General features: G+C 39.2%; 1 protein-coding gene across 3 annotated transcripts in view; it reads right to left on the minus strand.

Annotated features, from left to right (window-relative positions):
* The window catches only part of FSHR (follicle stimulating hormone receptor), a 167072-nt gene that overhangs the window by 81009 nt on the left and 62847 nt on the right, over nt 1-23216 (minus strand). For all 3 annotated transcript variants that reach the window (XM_029936223.1, XM_029936222.1, XM_029936224.1), the window contains exon 2: nt 11067-11138. In XM_029936223.1, the coding sequence (XP_029792083.1) occupies nt 11067-11138 (72 nt within the window). The remainder of the gene's footprint in view (nt 1-11066; nt 11139-23216) is intronic.

Genomic DNA, 23216 nt, shown 5'->3' on the forward strand with positions numbered 1-23216 from the left:
GGGCCAGGGTGGAGCTGAGTACCAAAGGAGAAGTTTATGAAGTGTAAGATTCAGGTAGTTTATTTGCTGGGAGTGGGGAGGGGGTGGGCAGGCAAGTGGGTCCATATTCTATTTGAGTCTTTTACTGTTTAAAGCATCTTATTAAGTCATAAACGATCCAGATGGATGTGGTTGTGATGGGCATGGGCTAAATGAGGAAATAAAAATAAGTAGTTTGTGCATCGATTGGAGCTTGCATTTAGATTGCATCTTTTTATTTTAATACCATTCTATTAAAAAAAAAAACCTACCAAAGTCTCCAGGGTAGAGCCACCAGGCTATTTTTAACTTGAGTATTGTGCTGCCTTAATTGTATTTTCTCTGAGTAGAGACAAACATTGAGTTACTGGCAGAGAGAAAAAAAAGTCTTTGTTCATTTTCTGGTATATTTGTGAGCACTGACAAACATAACACATTTGCCAGTCCCTCCCCAGCTTGCCTTGTCAAGAAAGGTCAGAAGGACAAGCATGGCTGAAGCAGAAGTCTTAAAAGATAGAGAAGATGATATTGCTTGGCTGTTGATTAGAAAATAGAAGAAAATTATATTTGATGGCAAGCCAGAAAAACCTAGTTTTAGTAACCTCTGTCAAGTCTTGGTACCTGGAAGTCTTAGCTGCTGAATGAAAGGTGCCAAGTGGAGGTTACCAGGACCATAAAGGCCTTGGAGTATCACGTGCATGGAGATCTTAGAGATGGAATATGTAAATGACAGCATATCTGTGCCTTCCCAAGCAAGCGAGCATCTATAATATACATCTTCATTACTATATGCTTGCTAGTTCACAGTTGGGTGCTATGGACTAAATGTTTATGTCTTTCTGTCTCCATCCCCAACCCAAATGTGTATATTGAAGCCCCAGTCCCCACGGTGGTGGTGTTTGGAGGTGGGGACTTTGGGAAGTAATTGCATGAGGTCTCAGGAGTGAGCTCTTCTATGGGGTTGGTGCCCATATAATGGAATAGAGACATGCGTGCTCTCTTGTGGTCATGTGGGGATACAGTGAGAAGGCAGTTGTCCATAAGCCAGGAAGTGGGTTCTCTCCAGAACTGACCATACTGGCACTTTGATCTTGGACTTCTAGCTTCTAGAACTGTGAGATGTAAATGTTATTGAAGCTATCTAGTCTGGTATTTTATTATAGTGGCCCAAACAGAGTAAAACAGTGGGGTTTTCGCCTGTATTCTTCCAGTATTCCCTTCCCTATAATCCCTTCCAGCAAGGAATCCATATACTATCTTCATGAATAAAGCATGAGACCTGAGATGTGGAGAGTTAACATGAATATGGTGTTGGGGGAATTCATAAAATCACTACATCTCAGGAACTCTGCCTCCTGTATTAAACTTCCTCTCTTCCATCCCTCCAACACGTAAAAAGAAACCGAAGCAGGGGTGCCTGGGTGGCTCAGCTGGTTAAGCGTCCCACTTCACCTCAGGTCGCTCTTGCGGTTAGGTTTCTGTGTGTCTCCCTGTCCCTCTCTCCCCCTTCCCCGCTCAAGCACTCACTTGCGCTCTCTCTCTTTCACTCTCTCAAAAATAAACATTAAAAAACTTTTCTTAAAAAGAAAACAAAAATGGGCAAAAACCTAAACATATAAATATGAAACTAATAAATTATTCTCTTTTTGAGCTGGGAAGCCATTAGATATTGTAAAGTTTATTTTAAGGACCTACCTACAAACAGTTGAAATAAGGGGACTTAATGGGAACACTAAAACCACATCAACCCAAAATCTGACAAGAAAACAGCTTCTTGTATTCTTAGTTGAAGCAATAAATACAAAAAATAAATACTCTCAGAATATTTATGGAGAGCAGGAAATGAGACAAGGACTTTCACCTTCCAGACACTAACTCATGTTTGACCTGGGTCAATAATGACAAGTTAATTGGCCTAATCGTACATTTCCCAACTGCTGACTAAGTTAATTTGCAACTTAACAGGCAGCTCAATTTGTAAACCCTTGGATTTAGGCCAGTCTCAGCAAGAGCTTTACCCAGAAATGAATTGGCACACTGGAAGTGGAAGGCAAAAAGTGCTCCAAGAAGAGGCTTACTCCTTTCTCGGACTGTTCCCCTAGAAAATGACTCTAGGTTCTGGTTTATGGAAGTTCCAAGTGCTTAGGTATAGAAATCCTGTCTTCTAATTATAAATGATACTGAAGGAAGGTTTCAGAGCCATAATCCTTCTGTTGGTCACTCCTTTATTTTAGTAGAATAATTCTGGAAAATAGTGGATGCCAATAAAAAGGAAGCTTTGTGTAGCAGAAAGGACCAAACTACCTTGGATTCAACCCTTGCTTTACCATTAAAGGATCTGCTGATGTTGATTAGTTGCTTAGCCTTGCTGACTGTTAGATCCCTGTCTATGAAATGCAGACTAACTGAGGTGTGTTTTTTAAAACTGGCTCCAAACAGGTACTAAATAATTGTTTAAAAAAATCAACTTTACTAAAGTTGACAAATAACATGTACTCATATTAACTGTTAAAGATTTTACAAATGGATATATATTCTAATATCTACCACAGTTAAGATACAGAGCATCTCTATCAGCCTAAAAATTCCTTGTTCCCCTTCCCAGATAATTTCCAGTATCATACATGGCCCTAGGCAACTGCTGATCTGCTTTCTGGCACCAGAGTAGATTTTTCTAGAGTTTCATATAAATAGAATGATATGGGGTATATTTTGCTGTGTTTGGCTTTTTTTACTTGGTATAATGCTTTTGAGATTCATTCATGTTGTTGCATTAGCAGTTTATTCCTTTTTATTTTGGGGAAGTATTCTGTCACATGGGTAAAACAGAATTGGTTTACCTTCTGACCTGGTGATGAGTACTGAGTTGTTTTCAGTTTTGAGCTATTATGAATAAGTGTTATGAACATTCTTGGACATTCTTTGGGTGGACATATGTTTTCATTTCTCTTGAGTAAATACATTATAAGACACTGCCAAACTATCTCCCAAAAAGGTTTGTCCATTTTATAGTCTCACCAGATGTGTATGAGAGTTCCAGTTGCTCCATAGCTTGACCAATACCCAGTATTATCTATACTAATAGCTCTACAAATATAGACAAAAATCCGTAAAAAATATTAACAAAAATCTGTGTGAGTGATCTTGAACAAATGCAAATCAACTTATTCACTTGGCTGTTCAAAATAACCAATTTAATTCTCATGATTAACTATGACACTCAGACTCGTTCCCATGATCTCTTAGGTACTCTGTGATCTCACACCAGCTGCTTTTTGACCTATTCTTCTACCAGCCTCCTTTCATTTGTTCTCCAGCTACACTGTACATACACACACTGCATACATTTGTGAGCATTCTTTCTACAAATGGGACTTGGCCTTAAATATCATCCCCCTCAGGGGCTCCAACAGTGGATGTACATTAGAATCATCAAGGGAGTATTAAAGTATCATCAGTGCTTGGCCCCACCCCAGACAAATGAAAAACCCCTAGAAATGATAGTTCTGTGGATTATTTTATTTTTATTTATTTATTTTTAAATTTTTTAAATGTTTTATTTATTTCTGAGAGAGAGAGAGTGTGAGTAGGAGAGGGTCAGAGAGAGAGGAAGACATAGAATTTGAAGCAGGCTTCAGGCTCTGAGCTAGCTGTCAGCACAGAAGCCCCATGCGGGGCTCGGGCCCACAAACTGTGAGATCATGACCTGAGCTGAAGTCAGACGCTTAACTGACTGAGCCACCCAGGAGCCCCCTGTGGATTATTTTAAAAAGCCTCTGAGGGGATTCTAAAGTGCAACCTGAGATGAGAGCCACTGCACCTCGTTATCCTTTTATGCCCGATGATGCACATCCCATCTTCCCATTCGAGGATCTCACTGCTCCAACACTGGCCTCCGGTTGGTAACCAGGAGACTGTCACATCATCAGCCTACCCTCTTTTGGTTTATTTCAGTAAGTGAGACTCGAGGCTCCTTTGCCTATTAACTTGGAAACATAGAAAGTTGGGGTGGTAACAAATCTACATTATCTAACAAGCAGGTGCTCAGGGAGGCAAAGCAGAATGGAGCCCAAATTTCTAGCATTACAGTTTTGATTACTTTGTTGGTTTCTTTTCTTTTTGTCTGTGCGTTAGTGAGTGCAAAGAACTGAGAATTTGAAGGATCCTCAACTTTTTTAGTGTGCTTGCACTAGTTCTCATTTAATAAATTTCTTCTTCCAGAAGTCCCTCTGTTAACTTTTCTTTCCCCAGTGATCTGGGGGTGGAGGCTGGAGTGTTAGACTTGCGTTCTCATTTTTATATGTAAATAAATCACTTGATTATATTTTTTGTCCTTATGTTATCATGAATATTTCAAATGAATTTTATATGGTTCATATTTATGGCTTGGGAGCTATTTCACATTTTGGCTCATTGCCGTCTCATCTGCATATACCATATCTCAGCTGATGTTGATTGGTCTCATTTACATATTCATCATGCTCCTATTTTCAAAGATATTTTGTTATAAACTGGCTTTTCTTCCCCCACCAGTGTTATAATAGCACGTAGATGTGTTTTTAAATTGCACTCATTTCCATACATAATTTTTCTGGTTACCATAAATCACCACCTTGCCACCTACTCCCCCCACCCTATTCAGTGTAATCTTCACACTTTATACCAAGCTGACATATGGCTCTGAAGTAATTAAAGACAATGTAAACAGTTTACGGTGCACTTTGCAAAGCCACTTCACATTGCAGAGAGTTTAATGGTTTCTTCTCCCCCAGCCAGTCCCAAAGAGTAGGAGGGTTTGAGATCGTGATGCTGAGTAAAGCTACAGTGTGAAGAGTGATCATTTCATTTCCAGAGAGAAGCTCGCCTTCTACTAGAAAGATTCCTTTTCCTTTTGACTCCTTATAAAAGCAGAGGGGCTAGGTTAAGCTGCGTTAATAAGGGATGAATCATCAGCATGGGTTGGACAGAGTTACTGGCTTCTTTAAATCATTCTAACAGGAGGCAGGGGAAAGAACCAAACTTGCCAAATCCTCAACCGCCCAGGCCACAGAGACCTCCCTTGATGAGAAGAGGACTAATTTTCTTTTAAGATGTGAGTTGTTTGCCCAGCCACCAGCACCTAGTCTCCACTTTTTTTTTTTTTTTTCCCATCAGTGGACTCTGGTTTTGCTGGTGGGTCTCCCTCCCCCATCCCAAAGTGCATGTGGTGGGGATGGGCATTTTCAAATCTGAGAATGGAACCCATTACCCAGCCACAGCTAGTTTGAGCATTGCTTTCCATTAGGTGTAGTGGTTGGTCCAAGAATGATTGTGTGATCTAAATGAATCATACAAAATCTTACAGCTTTTGAGGTTAAGGGGGGAAAAAAAGGTCAAATCTTTGCTTCTGAACAGAACCCAAGAGATATGCAAATAGGACTGCTGCTCTCTTGCCACAGGGGTGGAGGGGGGCTGGTGCTAAGGGCTAAAGCTAACCTAGTGCAGGGGAGACGAGAGGGAGGGAGAGAGGCTAAGTCCTGAGGACGAGAACCTGAATAGAACTTCTGCTAAAGCCATTCATCCTCTCTAACCATCAAGTTAAATGAGCCATTAAATTTCCTGCCTTTCCCTAAGCCTGAAGTTTGTTTTTTCTTTCACCTCTCACAATAGAATGTGTCCTAGCAAATACAATGTTTGTAACCCTTACTTTGACCATATGATCGTACGCATTTTTGTCCTAGGTTACATTTTACACCAAAACCATATAATTGTCTAGATCGTAGTAGAGTCTCAATCAGTGTTAGTATGCCTATCTACTTCTATATTATTTATCACTTTCACTGATATTATTTAATATTTTCATTTCTGGATGGCTTGTCTTCCCAACTAATTATATTTCTTCATTTTTATTCATGCATTTATCAGTTACTTATTGTGCAAGGCATCAAGGATCCAATCCTAAGTAAAACAATCATGTCCGTGGACAGTCCAATAGGGGTGTTAGAAATTAAATTATCCCATAAAAATAAGTATAAAATTGCTAAAATGAAAGTCAGCACAGAGTCTAGTGGTGGTAGGAGAGTGTACGTATTAAGGGCTTTTGCCCTAACTGGGGAGGGCAGGGAGGGCTTTTCTAGGCGAGTGACTCTGGCATGGGAATCTGAAGGATGGGTGGGAGCTGACTGAATTAAAAGCACAGAGTGGAAAAGATGTTCTAGTCAGGAGGAGCTGCACCCAGGCAAGGTTCATGGTGGGAAGGTACCGTGGTACGTTCTATGAACTGATAAAAGGAGAGAATGTGAACAGCCTTGTTTCTTTTTATATACGGTGAACAGCGGTAAGGCGTGGTGTGCATGTGTGTATGTGGCACAACAGATGTGGCAGGTGACATAATTAGATGGGAATTTAGATAAAATATCACTGTGGTTGCCATGTAGAGAGTGGATGGGGGTGGGTGCAGAGCATGCTGGAGGACAGGGCAGCACACTGAGAAAACTGTCGGGGTCATTTGGGAAAGATGATGGTAGTTGGAGGAGATAGGTGGACAGATTAGAGGCATAGCAAGGAGATGAAAACAGTAGAACTTGGTGTTGTACTTTAATACAAAGTTGTACTCTGATCTTGCCCTTAAAGATCAACCAAGAGATCTAGAAAAACTGAATTCTGAATACAATCTGATAAATGTGCTATTGGTATAATGGACATAAGATCATGGTTTGGAAGTATTGAGAGGGTTCTGGAAAGGCTGTACAGAGGAGTGAACATTAATTTATTTTTTTAAATATTTTTAATGTTTTATTTATTTTTGAGAGAGAGAGAGAAAGAGAGAGAGAGAGAGAGGAACAGCTTGAGCAGGGAAGGGTCAGAGAGAGGGGGAGACACAGAATCCAAAGACAGGCTCCAGGCTCTGAGTCCGACGCAGGGCTCGAACTCACGAACCATGAGATCATGACCTGAACTGAAGCCCGATGCTCAGCCAACTGAGCCACCCAGGCGCCCCTAGAGGACTAAACATTTAATTTGGACTCTGGAGGACCAAGGTCCTCCAATTCAGAAATTGGATATCTGTTTCAATTTTGAGTGAAATTTTAGGCAGGGGGACAGCATCTACATAACACCAGTGCGAAAGTACATTTTGTTAATTAATTAATTTACCAGCAACTTTTTAAGAAAATGTTTATTTATGTATTTATTTTCAGAGAGAGTGGAAGTGGGGGAGAGGGAGAGAGAGAGTCCCAAGCAGGCTCCCTGCTGTTAGTACAGAGCCCAAAATGGGGCTCGATCTTACAAACTGAGAAATTGGCCTAAGCTGAAACCAATAGAGTCAAATGCTTAACTGACTGAATTGCCCAGGGGCCCTTCTCTGCATCTATTTTTTGATGCTTCTTTATTCCAGGCATTGTCCAAAGAACCTGCCATCCTGTTTTATGTAAGTACTGTGATGTCTGATAATGATAATGCTTGGGAAATGGCAAATGTTCCTGCCTGGCAAAAATGTGGGGTACATCGTGCATATGATAGAAATATACAGGGCTTTGATTTTTGTGCCAGACACTTAAGATCAAAGCCTACGGCAATGAGAGTCCCTTCAGTTTCTTCTGTAAGAGAGTTTGAGCAGTGTGGGTCTCGCAGCTGGGGAGATCAGAGCTGGGACAGGCATAGCAGCCTCCTGTAACAGGCTGTGTAAGTGTTGATGAGACTGGACCTATTAACAGCAGGAGTGGGAGAAGGGCTGGAGTCCAGGGATTTTTTTGAGAAAGAGTCATTAAGACTGGAAAAGGACCTGGGTTTAAGGGAAAGTCAAGGGAGACTGAATTTTTCTGCATGGGAATATGGGCAGATGGTAATGCTCTTCACTGGGCAATATGGGAAGATGAGAAACTTAAAGATCATGAATTAGTCTGGATGTATTAAATTTGAGGCACTTGCAGTTTAATGAGGTGTAGATCTTTAGGAATTTTTTCATTTGAAAACCAGAATCAGCCTTCGAAAGAGGTGGGCATTACAGAAGAAGGTTTTGGAGCCCTAATCATCATGCATCATTTGATGCATGATGATTAGGGATTGTGAGTATAATAAGAAAAAGAAAATGACCAATAATGGAGTTCTGGAATATCTGAATTTTTGAAGGGCAGCCGAGGAATAAGAATGATGGAGAGAACCGTCAAGGGAGTAGTCTGGGAGACCAGGAGTGGGGGCAGGAGGGTATGTTGTCACTGAAGTTAGGAAGTGGACTGGGTATTGGGAACAATGGCGTCAATAGTCAATGACATCAAAAAAGCTGCAGATAAGTGCTAGGAAGACAGAGTAGAAGTCCAGCGATCTGGCACATCTATCATTGTTGGGACCTTTCATAGAATAATTACATGGTGTTAGAGAATTTGTGGCCAAAAAGCAAGAGGGCTGGCTACAGAGTGAGTGAAAGGAAAGGGAGGGGAAGGGGAGGGGTGGGGAGGGAGGTAGCAACTGTTGTTTCACAAGAGTGGGAGCGACAAGAAAGAGAGGAAGGTAGCAGAGAAGGAATGCAGGATTTATACAGAAAGCTTTTCCTTCCTTTTTAGTAAAAGGAAGTGAAACTTGGCTACACGTGCAGAATGAATGAAAGGGATTTTATGACTCATGGAGAGAAAGGTATTGAAGAGGAAGCTGATACTAAGTTCATGAAACTGGCTAACAACCACATGAACAGAAACACAGAGGATAGATTAGGAAAGGAGATGCGAGCCCATTGCTGACCAAGAATAGAAGGTGAGACAGTGGAAAAGAGGGAGCATAGAGACTGAAGGGTACATACAGTCTGTTCAGAGTTCAATTTGGTGCCAAGCCTTCTACTAAGAAATGTTTTTGAAGCCTTAGGACATACAAAGTGTTGAAAAAAAAAAAACGAGATGACTTTAATTTTATTTTAGGCATCTCACTGTGTCAGTATAGGCTGATGAATAAAGTCATGAGGTAGAAATGCACAAGCTGTGTTTGAGGTTTGAAGAAGCTGAGGAGGTTTTAAGCCAGCTGCCCTATCTCCAGGATTATTGTTACGTCAGCTCAGCTTTACGATTGATATCACTACCAGAATGTGCTGTCTGATGCTGAACACCCAGTGAGGGGTCAGTCACACCTGCTGGATTGAGTTTAGTTAAGTTAGATTATTTTTGATGTCTGATATTCCTGTCTTTAGAACAATTTCAGTACAGTTATAGGGCTGCTTGGGGACAAGGTGTATCTAATGGTCTAGTCGTCTAGTACGTGCCAGTTCTAAGCAGGGCAATGGCTTCCCCATCTAGGAATACACCTTGAGCAGAAAGTTCCCCAACTCTTTTACTTCCCTGTTTTCCTTGGTGAGCTCTGCTCCACTGAGTGCCTTCTCTCTCAATTCCTGTGAGTGTTGAATATCTTCAAGAAGGTAAACTCTGAAGACTGCAGGTTTTATTTTTTAAAATTTTAAGTATTTATTTTTGAGATAGAGTATCAGTGGGGGAGTATGAGCGAGAGAGAGGGAGACACAGAATCTGAAACAACGCCAGGCTCTGAGCTGTCAGCACAGGGCTCAAACCCACTGACCAAGAGATCATGACCTGAGCCGAAGTTGGATGCTTCACCAACTGAGCCACCCAGGTGCCCCAACATTGCAGAATTTAAACTGGACTGCCATCCAAGTGGGGATCCTTAAACTTAGGAATTAGAGATCACATAAGCCACCATCTCCTTTTCTAAAAACTTTTTAATCCACAGATGGATAAACCATGGCCCCAAGAGATAGTGATTTAATCAAGATTGCACATTAAGTTTATATCAAAGCTAGCCCTCAAACTCAGGATTTTGAGTGCCTTCCTCTAAGCAGGTGGTGTAATTACTGTAACACATTCCCACTGTCTCTGCTCTGTGTCTCCTTTATTAATAGATTTCTTTCTTCTTCAGGCCTCAGCAAGTATTCTTAAATGGGGGTTAAAGAACCATGAGGAAAAATTGAATGGCTTTAAGAAGGACGGGCATGTAACCTGGAGGGCTGCTTTCTTCTTACAATGGAAAAATCATTCCCTTCTGTGTAATTCATCTTTCTGTTGCTGTATTCATTGGTGTTAAAGTCCTGAGTTCTGGCTGCCACTCTGGTGAAGAACACATTTTCCTGGTCCTAGAATCCTGGAAGATGGGGTCAAGAGCCTTCAAAGGAAGAGTGGGTTACTGTATTAAAAAGATTTTTAAAATATAATTGATTGTCAAGTTAGCTAATATACAGTGTATACAGTGTGCTCTTGGCTTCAGGATTCCCATGATTCATCGCTTACATACAATACCCAGTGTTCAAACCAACACGTTCCCTTCTCAATGTCCATCACCCATTTCCCCCTCTCCCTCTCCCCACCCCCTCAGTTAGTTTCTGTATCAGAGAGTCTCTTACGGTTTGCCTCCTTTTATGTTTGAAACTACTTTTTCTCCTCCCCTTCCCCCATTGTCTTCTGTTAAGTTTCTCAAATTAAGAGTGGCTTACTTTAAACATGGAAGAATTTATTCTGCCTTTATAATGCTGTGCCTCATTTTGAGAAAAGCCTATTTGGGGATACACCTACACTAAACTAGTTCAGTAAGGAGTGAATGTTTGCATTAGCAAAGGAGTCTTCTCCTTTCAAAGGAAATCTTTAGTGCTATAAACTTTTCTAATGCTTGTAAATGTTGATATGTCCATTACCACTTGTCACCATGGCTTGGAAAAGAGAAATCTAGAGAATCTTGAACAAAAATGTTAGGCCCTGCTGTCAATTAAAAATTAAAGAAATAATAGACAACATACTTGAAAAAGAATGGGTATCAGCAGAGAAAATCAGCTGGGTTTATAAAAATTCCACTCACTGGTACTTTGGACCACACCTTATGGAAGAAAAAGTGAGGATTGCTTAGATTGACCTTACACTCTTTTCAACAGCCATCCTCAAAAGATCCCCCACTATTAGGAAATAAAATGGGAGGAGGTGCAGAAAGTTTTCTGGCTTCTAGGTGCAGAGCATCATACTGGATGTGATGTGAGGCTGCTGACCACAGCCTGAGGCTCTCACACAGCACTGTTAGGTACATACATTTTCTCCAGGTCACCAAATCCTGAGAATGCTCCTTTTGGGATGACTCGAAGTTTGGTGAGGACAAACCTCCTGAAAAGAGAGTGGACATAAAATATCACAACCTATCCATTCACTGATGAGTAACTGCCTAATATATAGTGTCAGCCAACAGTGAACATATACTAAGTGCTGGTCATTTAGGAGCAGTTGTAATTGCTTTCACGTGATCTCTCTCCATCCTCTCACAAAGCAGTGATGTGCATTTTCCATTGAGAGGAAACAGGTTTAGTGAGGTTTATAGATTTGCCCAGGGTCACTTGGCTGATACGTGGCAGAGCTAGAATATTGAACCTTTTCATCAGCAGTACTCTGTGTTGCCCCTTGTAGCCTTCTGTGAGACCCTTTTTCTTTCTCTACTCCAAGCCCCAGAACCTCTTCCTTTGTCATTGTTAGCAGAACTTGCTTCCTATTTCGAAGAGAAAATGAACCCAGTGGAAGAGGACTTCTTCATGCTCTGACATGGCTTGCAGCTACTATGCCATCGGCACCTGTGCTTGTACGTCGCCTCTCTTTCCCTCCTCTTCCCATGGGTGACCAGGACTCTGGACCTGGCTGAGAACAGCCCCTCCAATCCACATTAGATCTCTTCTCTTCTAGTTGAGGTAGCCACAACAGTAATTTCCCCCTTTCTTGGGTACATTTTGTTCACCTATTTTTGCTTCTCTACTGGATCCTGCCCATCAGTACAGAAACATGCCGTAATTTATTTCATCAAAAAAACTCTAACCCCAGCCACCTTCAGTTTTTGCCATTTTCTTCTACTTGAAATATTTGTCTCCCTCTTCCACAAAAATCCATCCGGTGGCTCCTCACCTCTGACAGGAAAAAAACCCGCATTGTATACAGTGATGTATGGATTCTCCTGCTCTTCCTCTCCTTAGACCCCCTCCATTTTGATAGTTTTCCCATTTGCCTCTCGTTCTTTTCACAGTACTCTCTTGCTAGTTCTTGGACATGCCTGTGTTTCTGCATTTGCAATTCCTTCTGCCTGGAGCACTCCTCTCTCAGATAGCCTCATGGCCTCCTCCTCCAGTCTGCTGTTTGTGCAAATGTCACTTGCTCAGTGATGCTTTTTCTAACCACCCTATGTAAAATGACAATCTCCCCTACTTTGCCCCTGGTCCTCTTTGCTGCTCAGATTTTTTGTCACAACACTTCTGACATGTTACACATTATATTTATCTACTTATGTATTCATGTATGTATTACTCTCTAGCCTATAACTAGAATACAGACTCTGTGAAGGCAGGAATTTTTGTATGATTTGTCTACTACTGTCTACCATAATGTCCTCACACAGTGCCTGCTATGTGGCAAGTACTCAAATTTTTTTCTTGAATGGCTATTATTCAGAGAGGTCAAGGCTTGAGGGTGGAATCACAAGTGACTCTTTTGAAATCTCTGCAACAGGAACACTATTCCTTCCTCTGGCTTTCTCATGTGTTGTAACTGATCAGTAGGTACTTTCCCCACCCCTTCCCAAATTGTTCCTTCCACAAGGCAGTGTATCAGCAGGAATGAAATAAACACTGAGGATTTGGATAGTTTTGCAAACCTGCATTACTTCAGTCTCTTCTTACTTATTGGTGTTAGTGAAACTCCTATTGCAAATAAATTTATTCAGGCAAACGATTTTTTAACTTTGTTTACTTGCCTCTGGCTGTTAGGTGCACCAGCTCTATGGAGAGGAAGCATGAGAGAGAATCTTAAGTGCTGTTTTTGCTCTGGAGGAGTTTATATATGTAGAAAGGTAAAGTCAGAAACCTTGGAATACCAGAAAACTGTTGTGGGATACAGTTGACATAATAATTATAAATGTTATGCAAATACTGAAGTGAGAACCCAAAGTACATAAATATATAAAAGGGAGATTGGAAGAGATGGACAGATTTGAACCTGGGCTTTAAAACCATCAGGTCATACTAAACCCATTTTAATAAAAAGAGATCTAAATTAGGATTGGGGGCTGTGTCTCTGGGAGAATGTCAACTTCTAGAACTCCTATCTGAAGAGCATCAAGGGTAAGGTACTCATTTAATCTTAAGTAACATAGACAAATTCCTTTTATTTCTATTTCAATTTCTATCTTTTCCTATTTTCACAAGACAGAAGAATGATGAAAAGAAACTAGACAAAGCAAATAGTAAGTCAACAAGACAGCGGTTTTGGATTCAACCTGAGTAGCAGTGAAGTTTTCTACCATTTTTAACAGTTGTGCCTAAATGTTTCCAAACTATTGACATAATTAAAGCTTTTTTTTAGACCGAATCTTGACTTCCATTTCCTGAAATGTTATAACTAGATAACCCGAAGATATTTTCACTAAAAATCACCCACAAGTCTTCTATAAATGATAATAAATATTGTTTTAATTGCATAGTTATGCTTATAAGAAAGTATGAGAAATCCCCAGGGGCCCAAAGCAAAGCATCCGAAGACGAGTTGGAACCGAGTGGTGAGTGCAAACAGAATTCTGAAAGGATAAGTTAAAGCCAAACTATTTGGGGAGGAGATCTTTTTTTTTGGACTGGGTAGCCAAGGACTTGTGTTTTGATGCTAAGGTGTTGCATTAGATGAGATACGGAAGAGAAATATCAAGATGTATTTCTCTGTGCTGTCTGACTATCTCATGCATTCTAGAAAACAAAAGGTGCAGAAAATGGGAGACAAGCAATTTTTAATGAAATGACATCTGGAAAAATCCATAATTTATAAAAGTCCTAAATCCTCAGATTTAGAAACCTCAAGTCCTAGGAGGGGAAACAAAAATAAATCTGCTGCCAGATACCCGTGAATTAAAACTGTGGAGCCAAAAAAAAGAAACTATTTGAAGAAAACAGAAATCGACCTATTATCTTCAAATAAAAATAATTATCAAACTTTATAAAAAGATCTTCATAATTATTAGAGAAAATAACTGCCTGGTTAGAATCCTATACCCAGAAATAAGCATTCAAATGTGAGGGTGAAATTAAAACCCTTTTAGACAAATTTAATTAGTCATTAATAAAATTTCAGCAAAGGAATTCCTTTACAGAAATAAAGTATAATCTGGTAGGAAGGCACAATAACAAGAAGCAACAGTGAACAGAGAAATCAGTTTTCCTTATTGAATAGGTGGGTTTTCATAACGGTTGGAAACTTACCTATTCAACAAATAACACTGAAAAAATACTGACCAAGAAGTAGGTTACAAAGCAATTGGTATAGAACAAATAATTGTCTTTGAAGTGGTGCATTTAAATTACTTAGAAAACGAGTTATAAGAGATAATAATGAACAGCATCCCCTCAACAACACATGTACAAACATCAAGAAAGTAAAATTAAATCAAACCAAAACAAAAACCTCATTCTTTTAAGTCACATATGGGTCACAGAAGAAATTACATAATAATTAGGCATTATTTGGAATTGAGCCATAATGAAAATACAACATGAAACTTCAGGGATACAGCTAAGCTGCTACATACAAAGAAGCTAAGAGCTTTACATTATTTTGCCCAAAATGGAAATTTAAAAAGATGGAAAATACATAAGCTACATTTCCAACACAGGGAATAACCAAAGCAACAACAGAACAGTGGAAACAGAAAGGTATGAAGTCAGTAGTTCTTTACTGCATTTACAGCTAGAACTTAAGTTACAAACTCAAAAGTCATTTCATAAGAAAATTGGGAAAATGAAGGACTGTTGAGAGAGAAGTATTTTGAGAAGATAAACGTTCAGCCAGATATTAAAACCTGATGTATAGAAAGAGTTTAACCTATCCTAACTTATTTCACTAAAAAAGATTAAGTTTCAGGGTGCCTGGGTGGCTCAATTGGTTAAGCGTCCAACTTCAGTTCAGGTCATGATCTTACTGTTTGTGAGCTGAAGACTCACACTGGGCTCTGTGCTGACAGCTCAGAGCCTGGAGCCTGCTTCAGATTATGTGTCTTCTCTCTACCTGCCCTTCCCCCACTCATGCTTGTGTGCTCGCTCTCTCTCTCTCTCTCTCTCTCTCTCTCTCTCTCAAGAATAAACACTAAAAAACATTTAAAAATTAAAAAAAATTACATTTCTTCATGAGTTTATTGCTAACATGAGTAAGGAGTTTCCTTAGAATATTGAAAGCTGTATTAGAATAGTTTCAAGGACTTTGACTTACAATTTTACCACTAAAAATGATTGTTGGAGAAAGGTACATTTATCTGAATGTTGAATGAAACCATTGATCACTTAAAGTTGCAAACCCTACTTACACGTCTGGTCTTTTTAAATTTATTTTTATTTTTTTTATAATAGTTTATTGTCAAATTAGTTTCCATATAACACCCAGTGCTTCTCCCCCAAGTGCCCCCCACCATGACCATTACCCCTCCCCCCCACTCCCTTCCCTTTCAGTCCATGGATCGTCTCCAGTATTCAGTAGTCTCCCTTGATCTGTGTCCCTCGCTCTTCCCCACTCTCTTTCCCCCTTCCTCTCCCCAAGGTCCCCTGCCAGGTCTCTCCTGTTAGACCTATGAATGCAAACATATGGTATCTATCCTTCTCTGCCTGACTTATTTTGCTTAGCATGACACATTCAAGGTCCATCCACTTTCCTACAAATGGCCATATATCATTCTTTCTCATTGCCATATGTACTCCATTGTATATATATACCAATTCTTGCCTGACACGTCTGTTTTAACAAGCAATTTTCTGATAATTGATTCATGATGATTTTACTGATCTAGCTCTAATTAAATGAAGTTTTGTTCAGTTTTCTTTAAACCAGGAATACTGGTAAAGGCATTATTTTTGATGAATTTTCATTTTATTTATTTAAAAGTAAGGTTTATTTATTTACTTTGAGAGAAAGAGGAGCATAGAGAGGGGGAGACAGAATCCCAAGCAGGCTCCACTCTGTCAGAGCAGAGCCTGATACAGGACTTGAAAGTCATGAACCTTGAGATGATGACCTGAGCCAAAATCAAGTGTCAGACACTGAACCGACTGAGCCACCCATGTGTCCCCAATTTTCATTTTAGAAATAAAGTGAGAATCTAACAGATTGAATTTAAAACCACTTCAAAATTTAATTCTACCTTAAGAAACCTAAAGAGAATAGAAAAATAATAAAGAGTAGAAATTAAAGATTATAATGGAGAAGATCAATAAAATAAAAAGCAAATTTTTAGAAAGATCAACAGAATAAAAACAACTTTCCACTTTGACAAAGGCATTCCTCTATATGCCCAAACAACAAACTAATGAGTCATGAAAAATGGCACTCAAGTAAATACATTAGTTTTTTTGTTTTTGAGTATAGTTGGCACCATGCTACATTCATTTCACGTGTACAACATGGTGAGTCAATAGTCAATTTCCATTCACACATATGAAGACAGAAAAAAACTTGTTTATTACCTTTTCATTTCTTGATGGTTTCCTTCAGATAAGCTGGGTTTAAATTAAAGTGTCCTAGGAACAATTTTATTTTTTATTTTATTTTATTTTATTTTATTTTAAATAGTTTATTGTCAAATTGGTTTCCATATAACACCCAGTGCTCTTACCCATAAGTGCCCTCCTCCATCACCACCACCTCCCTTCCCATTCCCCCTCCCCCTTCAACCCTCTGTTTATCAGTGTTCAATAGTCTCTCAGGTTTTGTGTCCCTCTCTCTCCTTAACTCTCTTTCCCTCTTCCCCTCCCCCTGGTCCTCCATTAGGTTTCTCCTGTTCTTCTGTTAGACCTATGAGTGCAAACATATAGTATCTGTCCTCTGCCTGACTTATTTCGCTTAGCATGACCTAGGAACGATTTTAAAGCATTAAATTAAAAAAAAACACCCATACAATATAGATAATTTTCTTTGAGATATATACTTAACAAAATTGATTAATGCAGATATAGAAAAACTGAATGGACCTAAAACTGTTAATAAATTGGGTTGATAGTTTAAAACCCATCCAGCCCAAAAGAAGTTTAGTATCATATGATTTTATTATGTATGTATGTATGTATGTATGTATGTATGTATTTTGAGAGAGCAAGAGAGACTAAGAGGGGGGGAGGGGTGTAGAAAGGGAAGAAAGACTCCCTAGCAGGCTCTGCACTGTTGGCACAGAGCCCAATGCAGGGCTTGATACCACAAACTTGGAGATCGTGACCTGACCCTAACCTACAGTCCTACGCTTAACTGACTGAGCCACGATTATGTCCCAGGATCATATGATTTTAGAAGTAAATTATGCCTTTTTAGAATAGTAGAAAATCTCAAACTTATACAAACTATTCCAGGGACCAACAAAAGAGGGAGTGTTCTCCAATCCATTTTATGTGGCTCATATAACATCAGTAATAACACGAGATGGGGACAAAAAAAGCGTATAAAAATTAGGCCAATATCACTTATTAACACAAATGGAAAAATCTGAAATAGTATGGTGGCAATATGTACTCAATAGAGGCTAAAGAAGTAATATATTGTTGCCCGTTTGAGTTTGCTCTAGAATTCAAGGGTTGTTAAGTTTTAGAAAACTCTGTTAAGATTTCCACATTGATGAATTAAAAGAGAAAAACCAAATGATTTTCTTAATAGGCATAGAAAATATATTTAATAAAAAAAGTTCATTCATGATAAAACTTTTTAACAAACAGGGGAGGAATATTCTTAATCTGTAAGGGATAAAAATCTATCAAACTCTGCAATAAATATCACAGTTGTGGAGTACTAGATATATTCTTTTTAAAATTAGGAACGAGGCAATAATGTTTACCAGTATCTCATCCATTTAATATTGTGTTAGATGTACTAGCTTAGGCAGTTAAGGAAAAAAAAAAAGATATCAGTATTATAGATGAAAAACTCATTACCTGTAGATAACATTATTGTCTACGCAAACAACTCTTTAAACATTTTTTTTTAACATTTATTTATTTTTGAGAGACACAGAAAGAGCATAAACAGGGGAGGGGCAGAGAGAGAAAGAGCCACAGAATCTGAAGCAGGCTCCATCGAACCCACAAACCATGAGATTATGACCTGAGCTGAAGTCGGATGCTCAACCGACTGAGCCACCCAGGTGCTCTAGCAAACAACTCTTTAAGAGATCAGTAGTAGAACTACTAAGAAAGTCTAGTAAGGTAAACTGGCTGTATAATTAGTGCACAAAATAATTTGCATTCTTACATTATTTTAAAGTGTATCAATTATAATTGCCATAAAATTTATACAATGAAAGAAATCTAAGGGAAAAAAAGGTTGAGGGTTATATGGAGAATAATCAAATACTTAACTGGAAAACATTTTGAAAAACAAACCCTGAACAAACAGAAATGCAGCAGTTTTATATGGGAAGTCTCAATGTTGTGATGGTATTGTATTTTTTGTAAATTTTTAATGTCTATTTATTTTTATGAGAGAGAGAGAGAGAGAGAGAGAGCACGAGCATGAGCGAGAGAGCATGAGAAGGGGAGGGGCAGAGAGAGAGAATCCGATGCAGGCTCCAGGCTCTGAGCTGTCAGCACAGAGCCTGATAAGGGGCTCGAACCCATGGACCATAAGATCCTGACCTGAGCTGAAATTGGACGTCCAACTGACTTAGCCACCCAGGTGCCCTGTGAAAGTATTGGTTTTAATCTACATTAGTATATAAATTAAACATATGACACATCTAAGGCACAATAGTTTCTTTTCTTTTCTTTTTTGGTGTGTGTGAATGAAAATTGACCAAGTGATTAATATTCATATGGAAGAACATTCAGAGGGTAGCCAGAACACTTCTGAAGATGCAAAACAAGATTGGGGGAATTGGCATGCCAGGCAATATAAGTTTTAAAAACTTAACATGATTAAAATACTGTTGTATTGACAGGGATTAAGAAATTAGGGCTTTGGAAGAGAATAAACGGCACAAAAATTGATGATAAAAGGAAATGGCATATGACAGAGTAGCATTAAAAATCAGTGGAGGAAAATGTGAATTTATCAACTACAGGTGCTGAAACTATCCTTGTAGAAGAAGATGACATTACCATACTAAAATCTCAATTCTAGGTTTATTAAAGATCTAAATGGGAAAAGAAAAAAGTTTAAAACTTCTAAAACTTTTAAATATAACACAGAAAACTGTACACAAATTGAAAAGTTGATATCCTTGAACTATATTAACTTAAAATTTCTTTTAAACAGATACATAAACTAATGAGAAGCTAAGCTGTAAACTGGGGAAAGATATCTGTAACACATACAACTAACAAAGTGTTAGCATCCAGAATATAAAGAACTTTACAAAATAATAAAAATAAAATACAAAGAGCACAGTAGAAAAATTGGCCAAAGTATGAGCAGGAACTTATATAAGAGGAAATGCAAACAGCCAATAAACATATGAAAAGATCCACAACTTCATTAGCAATCAGGAAAATGCAAATTTAAAGAATAATTAGACACCATTACACATCATCATATTGGCAAACATCAAAAGGAAAATGTCACAATAACACTGCTGGTGAGGCTGTGGAAAATAGGGCATTTTCTACACTCCTGACGGAAAGGTAATTTGCTGCAAAATCTTTCAGTAGCCATGGGCAATATGTGTTAAAGTCAAAGATACAAATGTCTTTGAACTTAGCTATTCCACGTGTATATCTGGAGACAGGTAAAAGATTAATTACTGCAACATAATTTATAATAGTAAAAAAATCAGAAATGAATGGTCATGAACAAGAACATGAATAAATATTAATAAACTGTTATATATTGGCACAATTATAAAGCCAAATTATAAAGCTGTGGAAAGAAATGAACTGACTAGAGCTGCATACAACAATCTGGAGACATCTCTAAAGCATAATGTTGAGGGAAAATGTCGGTGCCATATACATGCAGTATGTATAGGATATGATTTTTATAAAGGCTTACCATGCAAAATAGTATATTGTTGCATATGAATCATATCTTTTCATTCTGTATTTTTGAGGTTTGGACATCTTAGGGTTTTGATGGCTCTAGAGGGCCTATGCCTATCAGTGCTAGCTAATTCCTAGAGATGGCAAGTAGGTGGCCTGTGAGTGTGTTTTTTATATACAAACCAACTAATTCAGAGACAATAGGGCCAACCACCTTACACTGTAGACCCTCTTACACTCTATTCCCCTGCCCTGATCATCCCACGGCAGCCCCTCCACCCGAGTCCTTAGAAGTTTATTTAAACTAGACGATCCTAAACCTGCTAACCCTGTTTCATTAGTTCTTCCCATGGAAGCCACAATGAAGGCTATTGCTGTGTCTCCCACCAGCTCGCTCTGCCTCTTGGTGCTTCCCCATGTGCCCCCACATAGTGTGGAGTCTGTGAGCATAACAGTGTATTCTTCAAGATCAGTTGTCTCCTGATCTGCTGGCCCCTAACCTTTCCTGAATAATAAAACCTATACTGTAAAACATGCTTAGAGATGCACATATATTTATCAAAAAGAAAATTCTGAGAATGACCAACACCAAAATAAGCACAGTATTATTTCCTCTGTGAATAGAAGAAAAGGACCGGGACACAGCCATTTCTAAAATATTTTATATTTTTAAAAACCATCTGAACAGTTATGACCAAAAGTTAAGATTCAGCAAAGCTGAGTTGAGTGCTTTGTGAGTGTTGATTATATTATTCTCTACACTTCAGACTTGAAATATTTCCTATTTTTTCAAGATTGAAATTCTCACCAGGCCATATCCAAAACATCATTTATTTGTTTTCAAACAGAGGGAGCCATTTAAAAGTATCATCATATCATCATATTGTTCTTGTCAGATGGCACCTTTCCTCTATAAGGGGGCATAAAGGGTCTAAATGATTTCTCTAAAAATGCACAATTCATCAAAATGGCTCTGAAAAGAAAATTTTCTTCTGCATACTGCAGGTTATTTAATGTCTCTTCCATGATAAATGTAGTAGGTGGGATTTGCTTTTTTTCTTCCTTGAAATTGGGAAGCTTTAGGATTCCCTTGAACTCTGTCTCTGTTAGAAGCAATTCATATCTTGGGCAGTCCATTCACCCTTGGCCAAATTTAATTTCCCTTTTTGCCTTAAAGGAGAATAGTTTAAAAGATCCCATAAAAAGCTTGCTGGGAGCCTGGAAAACAGCCAATATTCTTTTTGAGGAAGCTGCCTTTTTATGATGGCCCAAGTGTAAATGACACTGGGCTCTGTGTTCTTTGAATTTCATACAAGTTTAAAAATTAAAGTGAGAACAGCTTGGCAAAGAATATACAAAAAGAAATTGATCATCTTCCTGACCTCAAAATGCCAAGAGTTTTTGAGCTTCACACTCTTTAGATCAAACTCTTACCCTAATTAACTTTCTGGGAATGTGTTTAGGAAAACTATCCAAAGAGGTGGGTTGAACTAAATGAGCAAAGCTCCCAGAAAAAATAGGCTTTAAGGAGCTTGATTTGACTGTTTACCATGATCCAGCAGACAGCTGCACCATGGTCCAAATCATGTGTGCATCTGGTTGGTTGTATTTCTCATTCAGTTACACATGGGTCTTGAAGCCAGTGGGGCAGGGAAGAACAGGAAGGAAGAGGTTGAAAAATAGGAAGTCAAAAATCTATTTTGACTTTAAATTACTCTACTTTTCTAGAACCTTTTCACATTTTGGTATGAATCTTAACTGTCTAGATGTGAGGTGCTCTGTCACTGTAAATACAGAGAAGTGGGTTCAGCCAGCTAACGCCCTTCACCCACCTTCAGGCACTGTAAGGAAATGCCAAGGATTCATTGGGGGTTGCAGAGTCTCCCATTAGGATTTCGGGATAGAAGTGTCAGTGTTTTTTTGTGTCCCTCTTCCATGGTATGGAGTGAGTGCTTGTCCTTCATCTTAAGTCAAATGTGGGAAGTAATAGAACCAACTAAGGGGGTTGACATGCATTTCCTGCAATTTGAGGAGATAAAGACTGGAACATGACTCAAGTCTGACCTCTAAAGATAGGAAGTATCCAGCTGCTTTGAGAGAGAACTGTAGTTTTATAGACAGTGGTGTGAATTTCCCATGAGCCAGACCTAGAACCAGCAGAAAGAGCTAAACTGCTCACAGTGAGGAAGATGGACTTGCCTGTATAGTGAACTGACCCACATGTGGGCTGCTGGAAACTGGTGGGAGGAGGAGGAGTTCTCCTGCAGATGGAGACCTCTAGCACGTGGGATCCTGCGGAGCCCATGGATGTTCCAGTGGGAATAAGAATTGGCATTTGAATATCGGCAACACCCAGGGGTGTCCCAAAGCCAGACAGTCACTGCAGCATCAGAGAAGGATCCAGAACCTTTCCAGTCGGTTTCTCTCCCTCCTAGGCCCAACCCACATGAGGCCAAAAAGACTAGCAACTGGGGAAGAAGGGTTAGGAAGAAAGAGGAAACTTTCTTCCTCAGTTGAGGGTTTCTGGGTCTGAAGCAGTCCATAGGAAGACACTGGACTTTCATTTATGAGGCAGGAACATCTGTGATGCCTGGCCCAAATTTCACCTGCGGTGCCGAAAAATGAGTCAACAAAGTGGTTTTGCCTGGCAGTGGTAGTGAAGAAGAAAGTTACTTTCTGGTGGTACCCTATTGAATCCATCTTGACCAATATGATGATTGAATTGGTGAAAACTTTGCCCAAGCCATCCAGTGTAATTGCTTCATTTGTGAGAGGAAGAATGCTAGGAACTTGAATAGGGCAAGGAATGGAAAGGCATGGCGAGCATTCTTATTTGTACTTCCTGTCCTTATCTAACTCCTATTACATGGGCTGATAATGAACAGTTTAGTACAGAGTGGATAATTTGGCTCTCCCCTTTGGCATGATTTACAATAACCAAGAAACACTTTGACTCTGGGCCCAGCTGTAGTAATTGTCTGCGTAATACCGGAGTGGCTGGCTACAGGGCTGGAGTTCCATTTGTCTTGAGTTTCCATGGAGCATCTATTCAGTTAAACTTCCAGATAATCTCTCTGATGCAGACACTCCCATATGCCATTGTGTCAATTCACAACACATGATTTTTTCTTTAGGAGGAAACAATGTTTCTAAGATAGAAACTCATGAGGCAGGTACACTCCAAACCCAGGGCCAATGACACCTCACTGTCCCCTGAGTCCCTCGG

Source organism: Suricata suricatta, chromosome 4 (assembly GCF_006229205.1).
Source record: "Suricata suricatta isolate VVHF042 chromosome 4, meerkat_22Aug2017_6uvM2_HiC, whole genome shotgun sequence".
Taxonomy (NCBI): Eukaryota; Metazoa; Chordata; class Mammalia; order Carnivora; family Herpestidae; genus Suricata; species Suricata suricatta.